Source organism: Labeo rohita, chromosome 15 (genome assembly GCF_022985175.1).
Source record: "Labeo rohita strain BAU-BD-2019 chromosome 15, IGBB_LRoh.1.0, whole genome shotgun sequence".
Taxonomy (NCBI): domain Eukaryota; kingdom Metazoa; phylum Chordata; class Actinopteri; order Cypriniformes; family Cyprinidae; genus Labeo; species Labeo rohita.
Genome location: NC_066883.1, coordinates 33943094 through 33967245, shown reverse-complemented (window position 1 = coordinate 33967245; position 24152 = coordinate 33943094). Strand labels below are relative to the sequence as shown.

The window sequence follows — 24152 nt, the reverse complement described above, 5'->3', positions numbered from 1 at the left end:
TAACTACAGTAACTAGTATATTAGGAGAATTAAGAATACCATGGTCAATATTTGTAAGGGTAAGAGAAAACAGAGAAAGAAAACAGAAAGAGACTGAATGGTGCTGTAAAAAGGTGTACATTCCTTCCTAGCTTATTAAAGTGCTCATGTTTGATCTTCATCGGTGTGAGTTTGACTGAGTAGCCAGTCATTAAGCTCACAGCTTAAATGTCATTTAAATGTGGACCAAGAGAAGTGAGTCCATTACTGAGAAAATCAAGCACTCACACACTCACACACACAAAATTACCACATTCAACAAATTACATTTCTATATATATATATTAGATAAAATAAAATGAGCTGAAAAATAACAATTTTAACATTTTGAAGTACTAAAATGACTAAAACTTAAATATAAAGCAATATAAAAATGTAAAAAAAAAGTTAAAAAATAAAAGCAGAAAATTGCAACAACTAAAATTAAAATCAATCAATAAATTAAATAAATATATAAAAACTAATTCAAAATAATAAATACTGTAACAGTATATAGATAGTACTAAAGTAAGTTTTAAAGCAAATGAGCAGTTTGGAAATGCTAATGCTAACTTTGTATCGGCCAGTGAAACAAAAACACTGCATGAACCTTTAAAATATACTAAACTCCTCTGACAATATAAAGGAATGTTTTAAAAATATGTAAATATGAACTAGTTTTGAGACGTCTCAGCGTGAACTAGTTTCAAGATTCAGAGGTTTGTGAGATTTACAACCTCTAAATCAAAGGACAAGTGGAAAAAGCTCAAACAAGCTCATCAGCCTACATTACTTTAGCATGTCTAGCTTTGAAGATACACTTGAAAAGCTTTCTTTACAACTTCAAACGTGTGTGTATGCGCGTGTGTGCGTGTTTGCAAGATTTGCGCTGTTCCGTTCTGCGTAATATATGATCTGGGGATGTGTTTGTAGGTGTGTGTTTGTCAGCGAAAATATCTAAGCAGGGACTCGAGTGTGTGTGTGTGTGTTTGCTGGATCATCTTGCTGACTGGGGTGACGTTCCTTCTCATGAGTAATGCTGTCGCGCTCACACGCACACTTAGTATTTAATAATGCAAAGTTACTTTGTAGTGTACTTAACTATAGTTTGGGGAAGAAATGAGAAGAACAAAGCTAAAACTGACAAAACCCTTTGAGAATGCACTCAGCTAAAAAGCCAATTTAGAAATAAAACTAATATAAAATAAAATTATAATGACTGCAGACTAAAAGTTTTAAGGGAAAGGGTTTTTAATATAATAATCTATTATATTAAAAAGAGGGATGAAAATAAATTTAACTAATGTTGGATGATTATAAAAAAAATACATATTAATGTGAAATGGACACTGAATAAAATTTTAATGATCTTTACTTCAGGGCTTTTCTTATGAAATATTGATATGCAATTAATCATGAATACTTCAAATGATTAATCTGCATACAATAAGATTAATTATTTAATTGAATGACAGCCCTAATAAAAGCTTATGCTCCACATGTAGACTTCTAAGTAAATGTGTGTAAAGAACAAAAAGAGAGAAAGAAAGAGAGTGTGTTTTTCAAGATTTGTGCATGAGTCTTCAAGCGCTTTTAAGGAAGATGCTTCAGAGTCCAGCGGTGGGAAAGAGTACCTTCATTTTCAATCGTGTCGACTGCATCATTGACCAGCCGAATTACCGTCACTATGGAAGCTTGGAAAGAGAAAGCAATGAAGACCGGTCAGAAACGTTCACACGCACACACACGCATTCACCAAACTGAGCCACAGACCAATCAAACAGAAGAATCAACTCCACAATTTCTGTAACACTGTTGGTCCACTGCAGAAGCTTCTGTGGCCTGATTGGCTGCGGATGAATTTAGCTGTGACCAATGAAAGGCAAGCATGACATCATTCCAGCGAATCTGAGGAGAGATGGTGATGATGTGAGCAACACACACACACGCACAAACACACCTGCTGCATTCAAATCTTATCACAAATTCACAAGCTGAGTGTAAATTAAAGTCACTACAATGTCGTATTTAACAGGGATTTCATGGTGGAATAAGACTGACTGAGACGGACAGATAAACAGTTTCTGATATTAACACTTTTCTACTTAACCAGATAGTCTTTTAATACAAGGTCATCCGATAAATGTCTTCTGGTGAGTTTCTAAAGGATAGCATACAACGACAGCTGTTTATTCGATAGGATTTAATATTTAAATGCTTGCATAAAGTATATATTAATTAAATTAATTAACTATTTAAATAACAGTCATGCATGCCTAAGAGATGTCTAAATTTTTTATTAATATTTATTGTTGTTAAATAATAATAATATTAATAATAACAATAATTTATTTTAGGGCTTTTTAATTAATCATGATTAATCACAACCAAAATAAAAGTTTATGTTTACATGTACGTTTATTTGTTAATATATGTGTGTGTACTGTACATATTTATAAGTATATATAAATACACAAACATACATGTACATATGTGAGAAATATTTGTTATAAATTATTATTAATTATTATTATGTTCATTATTTATTATAATAATTAAATTTTTAGAAATGTTGTATATTAATTTTATTATTATTAAAACATTCATGTACACTGTAAAAAAACAATTTGTTGAGTCAACTTAAAATAATTTGTAACCTGGCTGCCTTAAAATTTTAAGTTCAGTCAACTCAAAAGTTGATTCAACCTGAAATGTTAAATTATACTTATTTTAAGGCAGCAGGGTAACAAATTATTTTAAACTGACTCAACAAATTGTATTTTTTATTTCTTACAGTGTACATGTTTTAATGATCATAGTCCTACTATGATTATTTGGTGTCATAAACAGATTTAAAGCAATAATTAAAGTATATTAAAGTATAATTATCAATCTGGCATATTGATTATTATACAGTTAAACAAAAAAAAAAATCTTAAAAATTATAATTATATTATTTTTTATTATATATATAATAAAATCTAAGGGTCTAAGAATCTAAGGGTGCAAAAAAATCTAAATATTAAGAAAATCGTCTTTAAAGTTGTCCAAATTAAAGGAGAAGTCCACTTCCAAAACAAAGATTCACATATAATGTACTCACCCCCTTGTCATCCAAGATGTTCATGTCTTTCTTTCCTCAGTCGTAAAGAAATTATGTTTTTTGAGGAAACATTTCAGGATTTTTCTCCACATAATGGACTGATATGGTGCCCCGATTTTGAACTTTCAAAATGCAGTTTAAATGCGGCTTCAAACGATCCCAGATGCGGTTGTAAACGATCCCAGCCGAGGAAGAAGGGTCTTATCCAGCAAAACGATCAGTTATTTTCATTAAAAAATACAATTTAAATAATACCTTTTCATCTCAAACGCTCGTCTCGCTCTCCCTGAACTCTGTGTATTCTGACTCAAGACCGTTAGGGTATGTCGAAAAACTCCAATCGTATTTTCTCCCTCAACTATTTTCTCTGTTTGACATTAAGTAGTATATAAATTGTATTATTTTTATGAAAATAACCAATCGTTTCGCTAGATAAGACCCTTCTTTCTCGGCTGGGATCGTTTACAACTGCATTTGGGATCATTTGAAGCAGCATGTAAACTGCATTTTGGAAGTTCAAAATCGGGGGAACATAGCAGTATATATATATATATATATATATATATATATATATATATATATACACACACATATTTTTTTGGTTTTAAAATAAATATTTAAAAATTGGTATTTATTATAATAAAACAATGATTATTAGGCAACAGATCTCTGCATATTTGGGGTTTATTCATAGCTCAAACAGTCTGGGATGATTTAAGCAGTGCAAGTTCAATGCTAATGTGTTAAATTGTTACTTTTTTTTTTTTTTGCTATATTAAAGTTTGTAAAAAAAAAAAAAAAAGAGCATTAGGTTAGACTTGAAAGCAGCAACACACAAACCCACACAACTCTCACAACCATCTCAAAAAAATCTTAAAATATGTAGTAAATTTATAAATTGGCAATGAGGATGACTGCATGAAGAGTCCTAAGGAAAGACGCATGTTGTTTTATCCTTTTATGATGAGTAGAAGCACCAGTAAACACACACACACTCTCAGGGCTTACCGTTATCATCACAGGAATCAGACTGAAAGGAGCTCAGCGACTGGACCTCAGAATTGCTGCCTTTGTTACTGCCAGAGAAACATGTGACCTCTTCCAGCAAATCCACTTTCCCTAAACACAAAGATCAGCATGTCAACCAATCACAGCTTCACTTACAGTAAACACACACACGTGTTTTCTGAATCACAGCTGCGGGCGAATCTCCACGCCATTCTGTATCCGAGAAGTGCTCTCTCTGATGTTTGCCTTTTAATTTCTTTCTTTTCCCGGACATTTTTCCTTTGATCTTTCCTTTAATGGTGTCACGGAAACGGCTGCTTATAACAGCTGCGTATAATTGTCTCGTATTTCACAGGTGGAGATTTTTAGGACCTAAGAGGGTTTGAACGAAGGACACCGCAAACCACAAGAAAATGAAAAATGAAGTAATTATAGATGGTAAAAAGCCTCGGAGGATTCAGATGAGGAAAATTTAATACCAGCGGGGGAATGGCTTTTCCCATCAGCTTCTACACTAAAGGGACCCTATATGCAGTACATACTTCCATAACCGCTCTCCTCTAGTATTTATCGAAGTGAAGATTTATATTGAGTCTTTAGGGGAAATGCTTTTACTTGGATTTTTTCCATTGTTTTGACTCTCAAAAGCACTCCTGTGGGCCGCTCACAGATTGAATGATGCATAAGGCACACAAAAATGCCAACAGATGTATAAAAATGTTAGATTATTGCTCCTTGAGGAAATAAAATCATGTTTAAGATCCCAGGCTGCTACAATGAGAATCAATGCAAAAGTTGCAAAAGAAATGAATACTTTTATCTAGCAAGGACACACTGAATTGATAAAAAAAAAACAGGATATACATTATAAATTACAAAAGGTTGCTATTTTGATAAATCCTGAAGAAAAATCACTGCAGACTGTAGTAATGGCTGCTGAAAATTCAGCTTCACAGGAATAAACTACATTTTAAAATGCATTACAATAGAAAATATGTATTAAAAAAAAAAAAAAAAAAAATTATATATATATATATATATATATATACACACACACACACACACATATATGTATATATATATATATATGTTTAAAATATAAATGATGCTTTGGAGCAAGTAACCTATGCAATCTTGAGATGTACGGTCTCCTTCATAGCCTGACTTTGGGTTTACACACTCATAAACATCGGTATATGTTGGACAGATGGTCTCTTCCTGTCTAAGTTGGCAGCTTTCTTAGTCTGAATAAGCTGCCAAGTGTACAATTGTTAAAAATTTGCCTACATGGCACAAGTACAAATTAGATAAAAGTTGGGTTCAGTTCTTTTTGGAATTTTAAATTCTCCGAATTGTAAGATGCAAACTCAGAAATCTGACTGTTTTGCTCGCAATTCTGAGTTTATATCTCATAATTCTGAGTTTGTGTCTCATAATTGTGAATTCATATGTATTTCAATTCTGAGTTCATTTCTCACAATTCTGAGTTTATATCTGTGATTATAGCTTTTAGAATTCTGAATTTATATCTGAAATTATATCTCTCATAATTCTGAGTATATATCTCACAATTCTTATATCTAATTTTGAGTTTTTATCTCATAATACTGAGTTCATATCTCATAATTCTGAGTTTGTTTCTCTCAATTCTGAATTTGTTTCAAATTTTGAGTTTATATCTCAAAAGTTTGCATTTCATAATTGAGTTTATATCTTATAAATTCTGAGTTTACAATTCATAATTATGAGTTTATATCTTACAATTCTGAGTATCTCATAATTCTGAGTTCATATCATAATTCTTTGTTTGTATCACAATTCTGAGTTTGTATAATAGTTCATATCACACAATTCTGAGTATTTCATAATTTTAAGATTATATCTCATAATTTTGAGTTCATATCTCACAATTCTGAGTTTATTCTTCTTAACTGTAGAAAAACAATCATAATTTTGAGATATACAGTTAGAGTTGTTTATTGTAACTGATAATTCTGAATTTGTATCTTAATTTTAAGTATCTCATAATTCTAAGCTTATATCTCATAATTCAATTCATATCTCAAAATTCTGAGTTTGCATTTCATAACTGAGTTTATATCTCATAATTCTGAGTTTATATCTTTCAATTCTGAGTTATACCTCAATTCTGAGTATCTCATAATTCTGAGTTTGTATCTCAATTCTGAATTTATATCTCTGAACTGTGGAGAATAAAAAAGTTAAATAAATAGATAAACAAGGGATGTATAGAACTTTAATGAAAGGTATTTCAATTATGAAGAGTTCTGCTTATTCTGCAAGGACCTGTTTATAGAATTATGGGTCTATTTTCATGTAATTTTCAAATGATTTTTGACTTGAATTATAAAAAGCAACATTTATACGCAGCAAAATCTGAAAAACTGTTTCCACGTGCAGCTTGGTTTTCAATTTCATCTGTAACCCTCATATGAAACAGTATTTTGATTTGATTTACAGAAAACACCATTAGCAAAGATGAACTTAGCTAGTGGGAAGCTGCAGGTGGAAACAGTTTCAACAAATATAAGCTTTTTTCCCTCCAGATCCTGTGCGCTTCTGCCTAAACTGTCACAGCAGGAGACGGAGCCGAGTTTAAGAAGATAAAAGTGCCACTGCATATACTGATAACGTGAAATCTGGCAGCAGGTCGCGTTATCTATGCTGAAAACAGTCATAGGTCTCTTTACCATTGATACATCTGCGTACGTTTTGAATGCTGTGGCATTGCTAGTGTTGGCGTAGAGTTCATTAAGAGTCTGAATATCAAAATGTGCATGCCAAAACGCCTCAGGGGGGTTACTGAGATACGAGCATATATGTGTGTGTGTGTGAGAAACGGCAGTGATCTCGGCCAATCTTTGAGCTGCGTGAGGTTAAATGCAGTTAAATGCGACGTTTAAATAAAACATGTTAAGGGAAAGATGGATTTCACAGTTGGCGGGCATGAACTGATCAAAGCCGTCTGATAAATTCACACTGGCAAACACATAAACATGCATAAACCTATGCGTGCAAACACACTCGAGTATGTGAGCGATGCGGAGAGGAGTTGCATGATTTTGCCTGGAGCGAGAGATGTTTTTTTGTTTTTTTTTTAATGAGAGGGTCAGCGTGTTCTCGCTCCCATAGCACTCCATCACAGCCACAATACACTTTAATATCTGCAACTGATGTTGGCAATAATTCACACACAATTTGAAACAGACTATGGAATTCAGGAAATATTAATTGGTAAATATTATGTCTAGTAAAAATTGATGATGGATGAGTGAGAATTTTGAAATAACAATAATAATAATAATAATAATAATAATAATAATAATTTTTCTTTGAATATTCCTAATTTGGGGTGTTTTCAATTAGATATATTCAAAATGTATTTAAAATTATTTGCACAAGCACATACATGCAACATTACTGTAATTTTCCAGCTGTTAATATTAAAACTATTTAATATATGAAAATAGAATTACAATTATGAACATTTTTCATTGGAAAAAAATTGGGAAATATATTACTGGAAAACAAAATGCATTAAATACACAAAATGTTTACTGAATATTAATTATAAACAAATTAGCAATTGAATAAAAATAATAATATTAAATATTTTTTCTTTGAATATTCTTAATTTGGGGTGTTTTTTAAATTGGATATATGCAACATGTATTTTAACACAAGCAAATACATGCAACATTACTATCATTTTCCAGCTATTAATATTAAAATAATTTGACATATGAAAATAAAAATACATTTATGAACATTCTTCAGTGGAAAAAAGTTTGGAAATATATTACTGAAAAATAAAGTGTATTAAATATACAAAATGTTTAGTTAATATTAATAATAAACAAATAGGCATTTTAAAATGACAACAACAATAATAATAATTTCCTTTGAATATTCTTAATGTTTTTTTTAATTGAAAATATGCAAAATGTATTTAAAATTATTTGCACAAGCCCAAGCATGCAACGATACTATCATTTTCCAGCTATTAACAATAAAATAACTTAATATATGAAAATAAAATTACATTACAAATATTTATCAATAGAAAAAAGTTTGGAAAATACATTACTAAAAAATAAAGTGTATTAAATATACAAAATGTTCAGTAAATATTAATAATATACATGCTTAATTTGGGTTTTTTTATTGGATAAATGCTAAATTTATTAAAAATCACACAAGCACATACATGCAACATTACTATAATTTTCCAGCTATTAACATTAAAATAATTTAAAATATGAAAACAAAATTACATTTATAAATATTTTTTCATTGTAAAAACTGGGAAATATATTGTTGGACAATAAAGTGTATTAAATGTACAATATGTTTAGTTATTATATTAATACTAAACAAATAGCCATTTAAAATATTAATAATAATGCTCATGCTAATAATAATAATTATTATATTTATAATTATAATTATTTTTATTATTGTTGTTATTATTATTATTATTATACTCTTCATTTGGTGCTCTTTTTTGAATGAATGAAAAAATTACGAGTTCGTTTGACATTAATATTGCACTGGTAAATGTGTTTTAATTTAATAAAAGAAAAATAGAATTTGTGAAATACTAGAAAGAAAAATGAAAAGTGAAAATTTATAATTTGATGTTGATCATTTGATGTGAATAGTGTTGACATTATTGACTGTTATTTAATTATTAATCTTGACATTATTTTTTTCCAAATTAAAAGTTGGAATATAGTTACTATTGTTCGTCTGCTATTAATATTATATTCATATATTATATTAAAATTATAATTAAAAATGTGCAAAGCAGTAACTGTGTGGAAATTCTGCTATGGAGTAAAATCGAAGCTGTGCTCTAGCTGCAAATTGAAATCCTGGAGTGGATTCGGAGCGGAGTGAATAATAACGGTCACTGCAATCCGCTCACATATTCTGATATGACAAACACAACATGAATGGAGATACCTGTCTCACCCTCATCTTCCCAGGGACTCTTCCGTAGGGAATCACAGTCAGACCGGCACGGCGAAACAGGCGGCAAATTCGGCGCCACGCTGCACACGACCACGCCCCTCCGGTTGGTCCCGCCCAATATCCGTGGCGACTCCGACGGATGGAACGTGCTCATTTCCGTCAGCTCCGGGCCTCGGCCGTCACCTGGCCGTTTCTCCAGGGTTCCCCTAGGGTCTCCGGGAAAACACGGCGTGTACGCCATCGGCCTGACGGGAACCTGAGGCGGACCGGACAGACCTCCTTCCGTGTACAAGCTGATTGGCTCTCCGATGGCGCAGCGTAGCGGCGGATAGTGGCCACCGTTGGCTTTGTGCAGCAGAGCGGCCGTAGCTGGATCCTGAACCATAGAAAGGTTATTCCGGGAATAGCTCTTCTGGAAGACCTTCTTCCGAAAGGCGATGAATAGGAGGATGAGGGTGAGGATGAGAAAAAGCACGACGGCGATGCCGATAAGCTCCTCCTTCCCAACGTAGGCGTGGCCGGCCTGCATATCCGGAACAAGCACGGGACGAACCGAACAAGCGCTGCCCACGAAACCCGGCGTGCAGTTGCAGTAGAACGAGCCGAAAGTGTTGACGCACACGCCGCCGTTCTCGCAGAGCTCGCGTTCACACTCGTTCACGTCCTCTTCACAGCTGCAGAGGAGAAAAAAAACACTCAATGGTTACTGTGGCCCACTGGGTTTTTACTGCATCAGTTTAGTGTCCTTGACCTGCTGTAAAATTTATTGTGACTCGGCAGAAATGCATCAGTCTATAAAAAAACTGACATTGTGTCTGAAAGCTGGCATGACGGGATACGTTTACAGCCTGAAGTAATCCGTCTGTCTACAGCGAAAGTGAAAACGCTGGGAGACACCACACAATAACAGTCAATTGGAATATATTTTTATTAGATGTTTGGAACTGGATTTGGGAGCTGTGAGATTTCGTTGAAACCATGCAAACTGTCACAGCTGGTTAGGACGGAAAAAATCAACTTTTGTTTTCAGCCATTTTTGGGAGCTAATCACCATGTTTCAAAGATCCACTGAAGACAATGTGAAATCGAATTTGACCTTGTTTACTTCCATAAATAATATCACTGGGCTTTTTCATAAAATTTTAATCAAAATCCAACTTTCAATGCTTAATAAACAGTTTAGAGGCAACCAAGGTCACACAGATGAGAAAAAATATTATATTAATGCAACAAAAATACAATAATTGTGTATAAAACATTTTTATATTTAATATATTATATTATTTATGTGTGTCTATATATACACATGTATATATTAAATTGTATATATTTTTATATAGATGTTTTTGTAAAGTTGTAAAGTTTGTTTTGTTTTTGTCATTTTTATTAGTTTTATTTGTTTATAAATGTTGTATTCATTTTTACTTAGTTTTTGTGTATTTAGATTTTAGAACTAGAAAAAAAATGTTGAAATAAAATAATTAATTTTAATATGATTTAATATTATATTACTTAATATTTAAGATTGTTTTAAGTTAACTTAAATTAGAAGTTATAATTTTAACATTAACATTTTTATGTTTAATATGATTAAATTCTATATTAAATTATATATGTGTGTGTGTCTATATATACATGTATATATTAAATTATAAACATTTTATATACATTTTTCAGTATATTTGATATACTACAGTACTTTAATTTTCAGCATATTTTATTTTTATATTTTCTGTTTTCACTTTAAAGTTTTTGTAATTTTGTTTTGTGTTTGCCATTTGTATTAGTTTTATTTATATGTATATATCATTTTTATTTATTAGTTTTCGTTTATTTTGTTTTAGTTATTTTAGTACCTAAACAAAAAAAAGAAGAAAATTTAAAATAACAAGCTGAAATAGCTGAAATAAAATAAGTTAAAATAAATAATGTTTTTAAATATTTGTTTTCATTTAACTTATTTAGTTTTTTATATTTAATATTTATTATAATACTATTTAATATTTAAGACAGTTTTAAGTTCACTTAAATTAGAATTTTAATAAATTAGAAGTCCAATAAATGTTAAAAGTGATAGCTCTCAATTATTATTAACAAGCTGAAATAGATGAAATAAAATAAGTTAAAATAAATAATGTTTTTAAATATTTGTTTTCATTTAACTTATTTAGTTTTTTATATTTAATATTTATTATAATACTATTTAATATTTAAGACAGTTTTAAGTTCACTTAAATTAGAATTTTAATAAATTAGAAGTCCAATAAATGTTAAAAGTGATAGCTCTCAATTTTTATTTAACAAATTATTTAACAAATATTAAAAATATACTGTCTTTATGTTGTTTCAACGTTAATTTGTAGACTGAATGGGACATTATTGCAGTATAAAAGTATATTTAAAAAACTTTAATGTTTAATTTCCTTTAAAAAAACCTTTAATTTCCGGAAAAATGTGCGAATAATTAGTTATATAAAATATAATGTTAGGTGGGATTGATGAGGACTAATCCTGATTACTTTGCGGAAAAATATGTGAATAATTAATTATATAAAATATAAAGTTAGGTTGTATTAATAGCGATTAATTGCGATTAATTTCTGGAAAACATGTGCAAATAATTAGTAACACATTATATAATAATTAATACAATAATTAATAACACATTATAGTGATATGCAGCATAATGGATGACAAATGTTCATTTCATTATGTCTTTAATGTGCCCATATGCTTCCTGTGAAGCAAGTGTGTGTGTGTGTGTGTGAGTGAGTGTGTGAGTCCCAGGTGTGACTAAAGAGACTCTGCGGGTGCATGAAAGGCTGCGTTTAAAGAGTTCTGATGTCTGTGCCTCAAAAGTGCTAAAAGACCAAATAAAAGTGTCTGTGGTCTGTAATGAACTACATTAGCATAAGCCAAGAGAGACTGCAGCAGTATAATCTCCTCTATGCAGAGGGAGGCTTGAAATGATCTTTAAAAAAAGACTAATGCTGCTCATACACGGATAGACTGATGCCGCCATCTTGTGGCCACAGACCATTCAGTGAAGACAACAGGAAAATGCACTACACCCGCTGTATGTGCATGGAGGACATGCAAGTATGAATATGTATGTGAACATGGCAAGCAAATCAGTGCTAAGCCTCTGCCAGTTTTTCATGGTGTGCTGCCAACACAGACAGACTTGTGTATATGTTTTAGAAACGAACAGACGCTGGTTATTAAATTGTTGGCAGCTCTTGACTTTGGAAGTTCAATAGTCTAATTGACTATGTACGTCAAACACACACAGCGTCATCGACTACACAAAAAGAACATAACACAAAATTAGGACGCTTGTTGACTAACATATATATATATATATATATATATATATATATATATATATATATATATATATATATATATATATATATATATATATAAGTGTGTGTGTGGAGAGAGAAAGAATATTGACCTGTTATACAATATATAAAAATTGCAATAAAATATAATAGTATATATTATTATTACATAAAAAGATATAACATAATAATAATAATAGTAATAATAATAATAATAATTATTATTATTATTTATAGTTAAGTTAAAATGTGATCATTTTAAATTTGTATACATGTTAAAATTATTAACATTATTATAAATTAAAATATACACATACCTCTGGTGTCATTATTTTGCTAATAATATTGCAATTTTACAATAAATTAAATATATACATATACATATATATATATACATATACATATATATATATATATATATATATATATATATATCGAGAGAGTGAGAAAGAATACAGACTTGGTAATATATGAAATATAAAAAAATAAAATAAAATAAATAAAATACAATACAATAAAATAATGATAGTAATAATAATAATAATAATTATTATTATTATTATTAATAATAATGACAAGTCCAAATTTTATAATTTTACATTTATATACGCTAAAACTATTAACATTATTATAAATTTAAATATACATAAACCTCTGGTAAACTTAATTTTGCTAATAATATTACAATTTTACAATATATTACATTTAAAAATGTTAATATATATGTCTAAATAACATATCTGTTCATTTATCAACAGAGAGAGAAAGTGAGAGAAAGAATATAGACTTGGTAATATATGAAATAAGTCCAAATAATAATTAAATTTAATATAGAATTATTTTCAATTTACATATGCCTAAATTATTACAATTAATTATTAATCTGAATATACATGCACCTATTAATATTACAGTTTTACAATGAATTTACATTTATATATTTAAAATATGACACATATTAAAACAAAAAATATATTTATAAATATAAGTGCATGTTCTCTCTCTATATAAATATTATATATATATATTTAATACAAATATATTTTACATTTATTCATAAATATATTTTATAATACATAATTACTACATCTAATATTATTATTAATTCTTAAACAAATCCTTTATTAGAAAAACGTCTTACTTCCTGAGTGTGTATGAAGTAAATAAATTCTTTAAAACATAATATAGTATGTTTTGGGATCAAAAGCTGAATAACTAAAGCCCAAAGTAGCTGAAATGCTGGTAAACTGACGTTACGCCGGTGTATCCTCTCTTGCAGCTGCAGATGAAGGCATTTCCGATGGGTTTACACACGCCGCCGTTCTGACACGGGTTTGGCATGCAGACACTGATCTCGGTCTCACAGCGCCCTCCGGTGTACAGAGCGCTGCAACTGCAGGAATAACCTGAGAGAGACACACGAGAGATTGTTTGTTCATGAATTGCAAAACAATCGCACAGACACACACTCACACGCCGGTGGGAAATCGCGTGGAAAATGTCAGTGAGTAAACAGTGCGCTGGTTTTATCAGGTCTCCCCACAAAAAAAAACAAACAAACAAACAGACACGCGCACACACGTCTGCCAGACACTCCTGCACAAACGACCTTTACAAAGAAGATGCGTACGGCAACACACTGCAACTCCCACAACGCACTGCTCCATTCATCAGAGCCAGTGAACAAGCTAAAGAGAGACAACTACAGTCAGAAGATTAAAATAGATGAGATTAAAATAGATGAGAACAGAAGAATAGAAAAGAGAAATAGGAGAGAGGACAGGAGATGGGAAAACGCTAGGAGTCTTGAGAGAAAGGGGAAGAGATGAGATGAGAATGGATGACACAAGAAAATAAGATGGGAAGACATTAAAACCTTACAACAAATGAGATGGGAAGAGACAATATAATGTTAAAATAGTGAAAAAAAAAATGATAAGAGACTAGAGGAGAAAAAAGATGAAATGACAAGGAGACAAGATAAGAAGAGAATAAATAATATTAGATTAGAAGAGATGAGAAGTAAAGAAGAAGAGACAAGACTTAAGGGGAAAATGATAGACGAAAAGACAAAGACAGGAGAGAAGAGACGAGACTAGAAAGGACATGAGCTGAGAAGAGAAGAGACTTGAGGAGACAGTGATGGACGACAGGAGACAAAGACAGATGAGACGAGACTAGAAAGGACATGAGCTGAGAAGAGACGAGATGAAACTAGAAAAGAGATGAGCTGGGAACAGACAAGACTTGAGGAGATAGTGACGGACAAGAAGAGACAAAGACAGAAGAGAAAAGATGAAACGAGACTAGAAAGGACATGAGCTGAGAAAAGATTACACTTAAGGAGACAGTGATGGATGAAAAAAGACAAAGACAAAAGAAGAGAAATGAGACTAGAAAAGACGTGAGCTGAGAAGAGGCAAGACTTGAGGAGAAGGATGGACGAGAGGAGACAAGGACAGAAAAGAAGAGATGAGACAAGACTAGAAATTAAATGAGCTAAGAAGAGACGAGACTTGAGGAGATGGTGATGGTCGAGAAGAAAGACAGACAGAAGAGAAGGGATGAGAAGAGACTAGAAAGGACATGAACTGAGAAGAGACAAGACTTAAGGAGACAGTGATGGACAAGAAGAGACAGACAGGAGAGAAGAGGTGAGACAAGTCTAGAAAGGACATGAGCTGAGAAAAGAGGAGACTTGAGATAGTGATGGACGAGAAGAGATGAAGACAGAAGAGATGAGACAAGACTAGGAAGGATATGAGCTGAGAAGAGACAAGACTTGAGAAGACAGTGTTGGACGAAGAGACACAAAGACAGAAGAGAAGAGATAAGACTAGACATTACATGAGCTGAGAAGAGACGAGACTTGAGGAGATAGTGATGGAGGAGAAGAGACAAAGACAGTAATGAAGAGACAAGACAAGAAAGGGCATGAGCTGAGAAGAGAAGGAACTTGAGGAGACAGTGACGGACAAGAAGCGACAAAGACCGAAGAGAAGAGATAAGACAAGACTAGAAATGAAGTGAGCTGAGAAGAGAAGACTCAAGGAGATAGAGATGAATAAGAAGAGACAAAGATAGAAGAGAAGAGAAATGAGATTAGAAAGGACATGAGCTGAAAACAGATGGGACTTGAGGAGACAGTGATGAATGAGAAGAGACAAAGACAGAAGAGAGGACATGACATGAGAGAAGAATGCATGAGATGAGAAGAGACTAAACAAAAACAGATGCAATGGAAAGAGAGTGCATGAAGTAAAAATAGAGAAGGAAGATGGAGACAAGAAGACGAGACAAAAAGAGATGACGAGAGACAAGAAAAAATTAGAAGAGAAAAGAAGAGTAGAGGAGAAGAGAAGCAAGATGAGACAAGCTGAAATTTCAAATAAAGAGAAAAGACAAGAAGAGAAGAAACTAGAAAGGACTTGAGAAGAGACAAGACTTGAGAAAAAGGAATCAACAAGAAGAGAAAAAGAAGAGATTAGATAAAAACATGGCATGAGATGAGACAGTATGATGTGAAGAAAAGAGAAAGGGAAAAAAGAAAGGAGATGACAGAAGATGTGAGAGAAAACACAAAGATGAGATGAGATTTACTAGAGAGCATGTGGAAAGCAGGAGCTGATTTAATCATCATAATTGGTCATTTGGTCTCCATCAGACACAGTAGATGTGAATTAGAGCTTCACTCAGCAGACAGAGGCGGAGCTGATTTGACTTAAGCCAAAACTGAGCAAAGCTTATTAACCAGATAATTACATCACAGAAGCAGATTAACTGGAGAGTAATTGAGGCAACCAGGAGGATTAATTATAACATTAAGATGAATCATGGCACAATCCTAAAAACAGACATTTCCTAACTCTCTCTCACCTCCAGACGGCAGGCTGACGCAGGTGGCGCCGTTGAGGCAGGGCTGAGCGACACACGCGTCCGGATAAAGAATGCATCCCAATTTGAGATCCGTCAGTCCCACCACCTCGGCATAAGGACTGCGTTTGTTCTGCAGCGGGAGTTCGTTGTCGTTAAGAACCACAGAGTCTAAGCAGCCCTGAAAGCCGTTGGTGACCCGCGGTCCCTTCCTTTCCGTCAAGCTACGAGCATCAGAAGGAGACACCTGCGCTCCAAAATAAATAGATAAATCTGCTCCCAGAGGTCGGTATTTAGTCGTGGCCAGTCGGCGTTCCACATACATGTCATCTAGCGAGAGGCTGCTGTAGTTTCCACGCAACTCCAGGACAACGTGATGCCAGTTCCCGTCATTGACCAGACGGCCGGAGATCCCGATGCTCCTAGGACTGTTGCCGCAATCCAACTGGAACCACAGCTTTCCCTCTTCGATCTGTCAATCAAATGCAGATACAGTCAGTATTGAATGTGATTGCAATTCCCTAAACCAGGGACTCATAACTCCCATAACTCTTTTCACTTGCTTTCCATGTTAAAAAAGCATTAGAACAAAATATATGAATCCTATGGACATATAAGTGTGTGTTATATCATGTATACCTTCAACACGCTACATGGATCTGCACGCGTATACATAATGATTCCTTTGCTCTGCAGCGTTCTGATGCGGAGCGCTAACTTCATCTCTCCACTTCTCTCTCCATCCGTCACTCTGTACTTGATATAGCTGTTACCAGAGAAGCTCAGAGAGGTGTGTCCTGAACAACATATACAAAACATCAGTCACTGGAAAGGAAATAGCTCTTATTTTGAGAAAGTGCCACATTATATCTCACAACATAAAGAGCTTTCACACACAGGGGTTATAAAGTACCTGCACACTCTCCGAGTTTGCCCTGTGGGCACTGGCATGCGTACGGCCCCCTGCTGTTGTCCGCTCCCACACACTGCATGTCACCGGGGCATCTCATATCCGCACACACCTCCGACGCAGCAGAACAACTCCCGTCTGAGAGAAAGACAGTGTGAAATTACTACTGCAAAACAAACAGGCTCTTGTTATAGTGGTGTCCTGTTACCTCAAATTGTATGAGAAGAACTAGCCTTATTTAAATGGCCACAACTCTTAAAAAAAAAAAAAAGTGCTGTTTATTAGGCCATGGACGTGGGCCTGTGTTAAAAAGTGTCATTTTGTAAGTGCATGTTCAATAGGCTGCTTATGTAAGGGCTTTTAAAGATGGGGTTAAGACCACTTTTAACTTTGTGTTAAAGAATGTTTTACATCAGTAAGTTTGATAGAGATTAGAACCGCTTTTGTATACAGTAAAAACTAACATGGTGCTACAACATTAGGGCAGGTTGTTTAAAAACTACCTCAAACTACCTCATTAAATACCGATACTAAAACTTTTTTTTTCTTTTTGGGATGGAAATGGTTCAAATAGTCAAACAGCACCAAGTGACAACTGTACCAGAGTGTATATGGCAATATTTCCACAAATAATAATATTTATCCAACCAACTTGCCTCAATTACTATTTTTTTGTGCAAAACCTTTTTGCATATTTACATGCAGAAACCAAGTTTTCATTTAAAATTATACTAAATGTAGGACCTTAAATACATTTTAAAATAAAATAAAATAAATATGGCCTTAAAATAGTAAATTATGAAAAAATATTTGTTTACATGAATTTATATAAATTATTAAAAAATCTATATGACAAAAAGATTATTTCCAAGTGACAAAAAGGAAAAAAAACTCGATCGGTTACATGGCTAGCTTATAAATATCAATGCATGCAAATTTACATTTATCAGCAGTATAATGAAGGCAAGAATGAATTTGTGCATTTGCACCTGTGGGTATGTTGTGTAGGAACTTTTGCTAAACACATTAATGTATACTAATTCATATTAATTCATAACAATATGTAAACACAATTATTACCCTCATATGTAAACATGAAAGTTCAGCACACTTCCTAAAATGCCACAAGATGACTTAAAAGTATTTAAAATAAATAAATTATTATTAATATTTTAATAAATAAACAGCCGAATAACATACTGGTTAAAGCTCAGTACTTACATTTCCTATTTAACAAAATCTACTAAAATAATTAATTGAATAAATAAATATTCCAACTCTAATCTAAATCAGAATTAAAAATGTAAACTGAAATGTTCTGTTTCCCCCCTCCATACAATACTTGTTGACACTTTAAGAATTACTAATTGAATTGTGGTTAATTAAATATCCATACTTACAGTTTCTATTAAAAAAAAATCTATTTAAATAAAAAATAATTAAATAAACAATCCAACTTTAATCTAAATTAGAATTAAAATCAACATGTGAAACTGAAATATTCTGTTTCTCCCCCTTAATAAAATACTTGTTGAAACTTCAAGAATTACAAATTGAATTGTGGTTAATTAAATATCAGCACTTACAGTTTATATTTAAAAAAATCTAAATAAATAAATAATCCAACTCTAATCTAAATTAAAACTAAATTCAAGGTGTAAACTGAAATAATCTGTTTCCCCCCTCAATTAAAGACTTGTTGAAACTTCAAGAATTACAACTTAAATTGTGGTTAATTAAATATCAACACTTCCAGTTTCTACAAAAAAAAAAAACCCCAAATAAAATAAACAAATAAATAAATTCTATTAAATTTATAAATAAATTCTATACTGTTTTTAGGACATTGCTTACAGCAGAAATATAGCCTATATGCATTATGCATGGATATTGTGTTCTTCTTTAGTAAGCTGTTTTCAATAAAAGTATCTGCTAATTTACTGGAAAACATAGACTTCAGAAGAACTGCTTTAAAATGATCCTGGCTCAACAATTTGTTCACACACAGACATACTCACCGCTGCACACACATCGTGTGTTCCTATGGAACTTGGGTGACACAAAGCTGGTTTTGGTGGAGCTGTACGTGAGCAGACTGTGTGAGTCCAGCGTGATGGTTTGCTCACACTGGGCCTCCCTGCAGTCCAGACCTGAGCAGTTCTTGTCCAGCACCGCCGAGACTCTCAGAACCTGGTCCAGCTGGCGGCGCGCGGAGCTCAGCTTCTGAGTCACCAACGCCGCCTTGTAGAACCCACTGCCCTCCGCCGTCTCCACTGCAACCAGCAGGTCCAGCTGTCCTGTTGATTCCACTGGCTGCACGCTGAGCACGTGCAGAGCGTCGGGACGGGGCGTCGCCATGACACTGGACAAGACACGTCTGACCGAGGGGAGGTGGCGGGATACGAAGTCGTGAGGGGAGACGCGGTCAAAACGGATTGTCACGGCATCGTGGAGCATCTCGGCCGAGGCCTGCTCAACGTGCACGCTCACAGGCACGTTCACAGTGAAGCGGCCGTCTGTTACAGTAGCGTTGAGGTTGTAACGGCCCGCATCCAACCCACTCAGAGCGATGATTCGACCATCTCGAGGACTCACCTGACAGAGAAAAACATGGACACGTCAAAAAACTAAATAAGACATGAGATTCACACTTTAAATGTTTAGATTTAACCTTTGAAATCATAATTAAAGCTTTGTTGTTTTTGACCAAGTCTAAGAGTAAAATAAATTACATTTACATTTACATTTACATTTATTCATTTAGCAGACGCTTTTATCCAAAGCGACTTACAGGTGGGGAATACATCAAGCGATTTGTCCTAAAGAAGCAAAATGACCTACGAAGTGCTCAAAATACCATATAACAGGCATTGTTCAATTAAGTACAAGCTAGAAAGGGAAAAGAGTAGAAAAGGAATTTTTTTTTTTTTTTTTAAGTCAAGTAGTGTCGAAAGAGATGGGTTTTCAGCAGTTGCTTGAAAGTTGTTAGGGAGTTGGCATTCCGGATAGCGGTGGGAAGATCATTCCACCAACCAGGAACGGTGTAAGAGAAAATTAAATAACTGAAGTAAAAAGCTAAAAAAACAAAACTTTTATTTGATATTACGACTTAAATAACTGAAGTAAAATAAAAAAAAACAAACCTTTTATTTGATATTATATATATATATAAATTAATATTATATTATATTATACATTTACTATATAATATTTGTCAATTTATATACACTTATAATACATATACAATGTATAAAATTGTAAATATAAATCATTGGTAATTAATATTAATTGTAAAATTAAAATTCTAAAAATGTCCATTACTTTTAAAGTAAAATTACACTGTAAGTCCAAACTTGGGATGTATGTAACTGAATTAATATTTGTCATTGCAAAAACATTTTCAAAATTTTATGCTGAAAAGGTTGAAATGCATGAACTTCAAAGAAACAAATGTACAAAAGTACATTTTTGGGTTTTGCATAATTCCCATACATCCAGTGGTTTCATTTTCATAGTTTTCATTACATCACTATCACTCCAAAATGGAAAATAAATAAATAAAATAAAATAAAATAAAAAATGAGTGGTGTTCGTTTTTTGAACAAAATTTGTATTATTATTTAAAAACAATAAACATATTAACTGAATTATAATAATAACTGAATGCTAAAATAATTGAATGATAATTAAAATATATTAAATATATTAAAAGGCAAAAATATTATTTAAAATTATAAAAGTAATATTTCACAACATTTCTGGACAGTTTTTACTATATTTTTGATTTATAAAAATGGGACTTAATTCAAAAATGTAACAAATCTTATCAACACCAAACTTTTGAATGATTTAAATTATAAGATTATATCTTATAATTTTTTATATTCATATTTCTGGTCCAATTGATTCATTTTCATAGTTTTAGTGACTTTCCTATCATACAAAAAAAAAAAAAAAAATAATAAAACAATAAATAAATAAATAAATAAAAATAATAATAATAATAAAAAATTAAGAATGAGTAGTTGTTTTCAAAATTTGATTGAAAATATAATTCTATCTTATATTTATTTGAATCTTAAAATGTCTCAAAGTGAACAATTGCATTATTATTTGAATAATAAACATATTAACTGAATAATAATAATAACTGAATTGTAAAAACATATCTTAATTTGGAATTTTTGGGTTTTTGCATAATTGTTTCATTTATAGTTTTAATGACTTTCCTATCATTCAAAAAATGTAACAAAAAAATAGATTGAAAATATAATTCTATTTTAGACTAATATATATATATATATATATATATATATATATATATATATATATATATATAAATTATTATTATTTGAACAATAAACAAATTAAGTGAATGATAATAATAACTGAATGATACAATTAACTGATTATTAATTGTTGTAGGGATTTAGTGGACTAAAATATGAGAATAACTGTCAAAAAATGAATGTGATGCGTGCATAAAGAAAACACAAACCAATAAATCACACACTCATATACCTTGAAAAGGCTGCTCTGCTGGTGTGTGTGTCCGTATGTGAGAATATCAAATGCATCCTGGTCTGTGGCGTGGATCTGACCGATTACACCTCCCGGAAACTCGTCCTCCATAGTTACGATGTGCACGTGCAAAGGTGATGCCACTGGCTTGTGCACGCTCTCCTCTATCACACGCACCAACACGGTCGCCATCGACGAAAGGGGTGGCCTTCCGGAATCACTGGCCTGTGGGGTGAAACGACGGACAGTGATTGGCTGATTGAAGCATCAATCAAAAATATGACATTGATAAAAAATGAGCAGCAAATCAGCATATTAGAATGATTTCTGGAAGATCATGTGAAAATTTAGATTTGATCACAGGAATAAATTACATTTTAAAATATGTTCAAACAGAAAAGAGTTATTTGAAATTGTAATAATATTACAGATTTGATCTTTGGTAGTGTATAAACAACATTTAATCAACTTTTTTACCTGTACGTGAATGACATACTCTGTGCCTTCCGACCTACGGAACACCTGATTGGATGTCAACAGCCCCTCCCTATCTAGTTTAAACCACGCCCCCTCATTTCCTGATAGGATACGGAAATGAAAAGGCGGGCCGTTGTGGCTGGCGTCCTTATCGATGACAGACAGCTGCAAGACGCTTGTTCCCAAAGGCTTGTTCTCCTGTTGAAGAGTAAAGCTCACGTTAAACTGTTGAAATTACTTGAACGCGATTGGCTGATTTACCTGTCACTCTTTATCTCACCTGTATAACTGCAGTGTGATTGGCTGGGGTGAAGGTGGGCGGGTTGTCGTTGACATCAGAGATGTCGATGTTGACCTGAACGGTTGAGGACATGGCAGGCGTCCCGCTGTCAAGCGCTCTGACGGACAACGAGTAACCAGCCATCTACAGAAAACATACAGAACGAGAGATGAAAAGAAAGTACAAAGTAAAGAGAGATGAACACACATCTATATATTCTCTTTCACACTGACTCTGTCATAAATAGTTCATAACAGGCTGAAAGATGATCTGAAGCTCCATATATACAGACATACAATCTAGGTTTGTAACTCTCTTCTCTTCTTTTTGCTATTTCTCATCTCTGTTCATTTGAAAGCACTGTATTTTAGACTTTTGTAGCATTTTATTTAAACTTTAAACTCCACTTATACTGTTAAATACTATTCAGAAGGGATTGGTCTTCTAAATGAATCATTATTTTTCTCTCGCTTTTTTTGCAGCTTAGTTACAATTAATGGACTTTGTAGAGGATTTACACTGAAAGTTTAAAGAGTATGTCTACATCATTCATCAGAGTCTTATTTCAAAAGAGCTGGAAATGATCTGACCCCTTTTAACCAACTATAATTGAACACTCAGTAAGCCCAACACAACAATGACTTTATTAAGCTAATTGACTCCAGAGTAAAAAGGAGAGTCTGCATGTAATATAAAGAAGCTTTAGCCCCATCTAGTGGCTACAGTTATATAACATCATGTGCCACTAGCAAAATCGAGACAGATTTTTAAAAATAAAATGTGTGAAAAATTACATAAACATTTCAAAAGTGTTTTTTGAAATGTTTATTACATAAACATTAAAAAAAAAAAAAAGAATACTTTTATCCATCAAGGATGCATTAAACTGATAGACAGTAAAGACATAATGTAACAAAAATGTAAAATAATGATGTTTTTTCTATTTATTAAAAAAATTTGACTGATGAAAGTTCAGCTTTTCAAGGATTAAATAAAAACAAATAAAATATATTAAGATACAAGTGTTATTTTAAATTGTAATATTTTACATTTTTTAACTGTCTGTACTGTATTTTTGATTAAAAAAATTCTACTCAAGCAGGACTCAAAAAAGTATATAAAGTACACTAAACTTTAGAATGAACATTTGAAAAAATTCTATTATATATACAATTTTTTTTTATTATTATTATTTTTTAAAAAATGAAATCAGTGATCAAAGCATGCTTTATTAGAACAAACTCCAGAATCATAATCTCTATGGCTTTTTATCTATTAATATAAGTAATAAATAATAAATAATTTTTACCATATTTTTGATTTTACAATTTTTTTTTAACTTAAGTTAAAAACTAATATATATATATATATATATATATATATATATATATATATATATATATATATATATACACACACACACACACACATATATATGTGTATATATACATAAACTATATATAATTTTTTTCATTTAATTAGTGATCAAAGCATGTTTTACTAGAGCAAAAAAAAAATGCTTTTTTATATATATATATATATATATATATATATATATATGTGTATATATATATATATATATATATATATATGTGTATATATATATATATATATATATATATA

General features: G+C 32.1%; 1 protein-coding gene across 8 annotated transcripts in view; it reads right to left on the bottom strand.

The window, feature by feature from the left end:
- fat3a (FAT atypical cadherin 3a) overlaps positions 1–24152 on the bottom strand; it is a 181176-nt gene that overhangs the window by 7039 nt on the left and 149985 nt on the right. For 3 of the 8 annotated variants that reach the window (XM_051128945.1, XM_051128947.1, XM_051128948.1), the window contains 11 exons: positions 22530–22673; positions 22250–22447; positions 21773–21997; positions 19270–19846; positions 17255–17389; positions 16981–17138; positions 16345–16813; positions 13721–13874; positions 9116–9798; positions 4130–4240; positions 1653–1712 (listed from right to left, as the gene is read on the bottom strand). In XM_051128945.1, coding sequence (XP_050984902.1) covers positions 1653–1712; positions 4130–4240; positions 9116–9798; positions 13721–13874; positions 16345–16813; positions 16981–17138; positions 17255–17389; positions 19270–19846; positions 21773–21997; positions 22250–22447; positions 22530–22673 — 2914 coding nt within the window. The remainder of the gene's footprint in view (positions 1–1652; positions 1713–4129; positions 4241–9115; positions 9799–13720; positions 13875–16344; positions 16814–16980; positions 17139–17254; positions 17390–19269; positions 19847–21772; positions 21998–22249; positions 22448–22529; positions 22674–24152) is intronic. The other 5 variants (XM_051128950.1, XM_051128952.1, XM_051128951.1 and 2 more) reach the window with 3 other exon arrangements.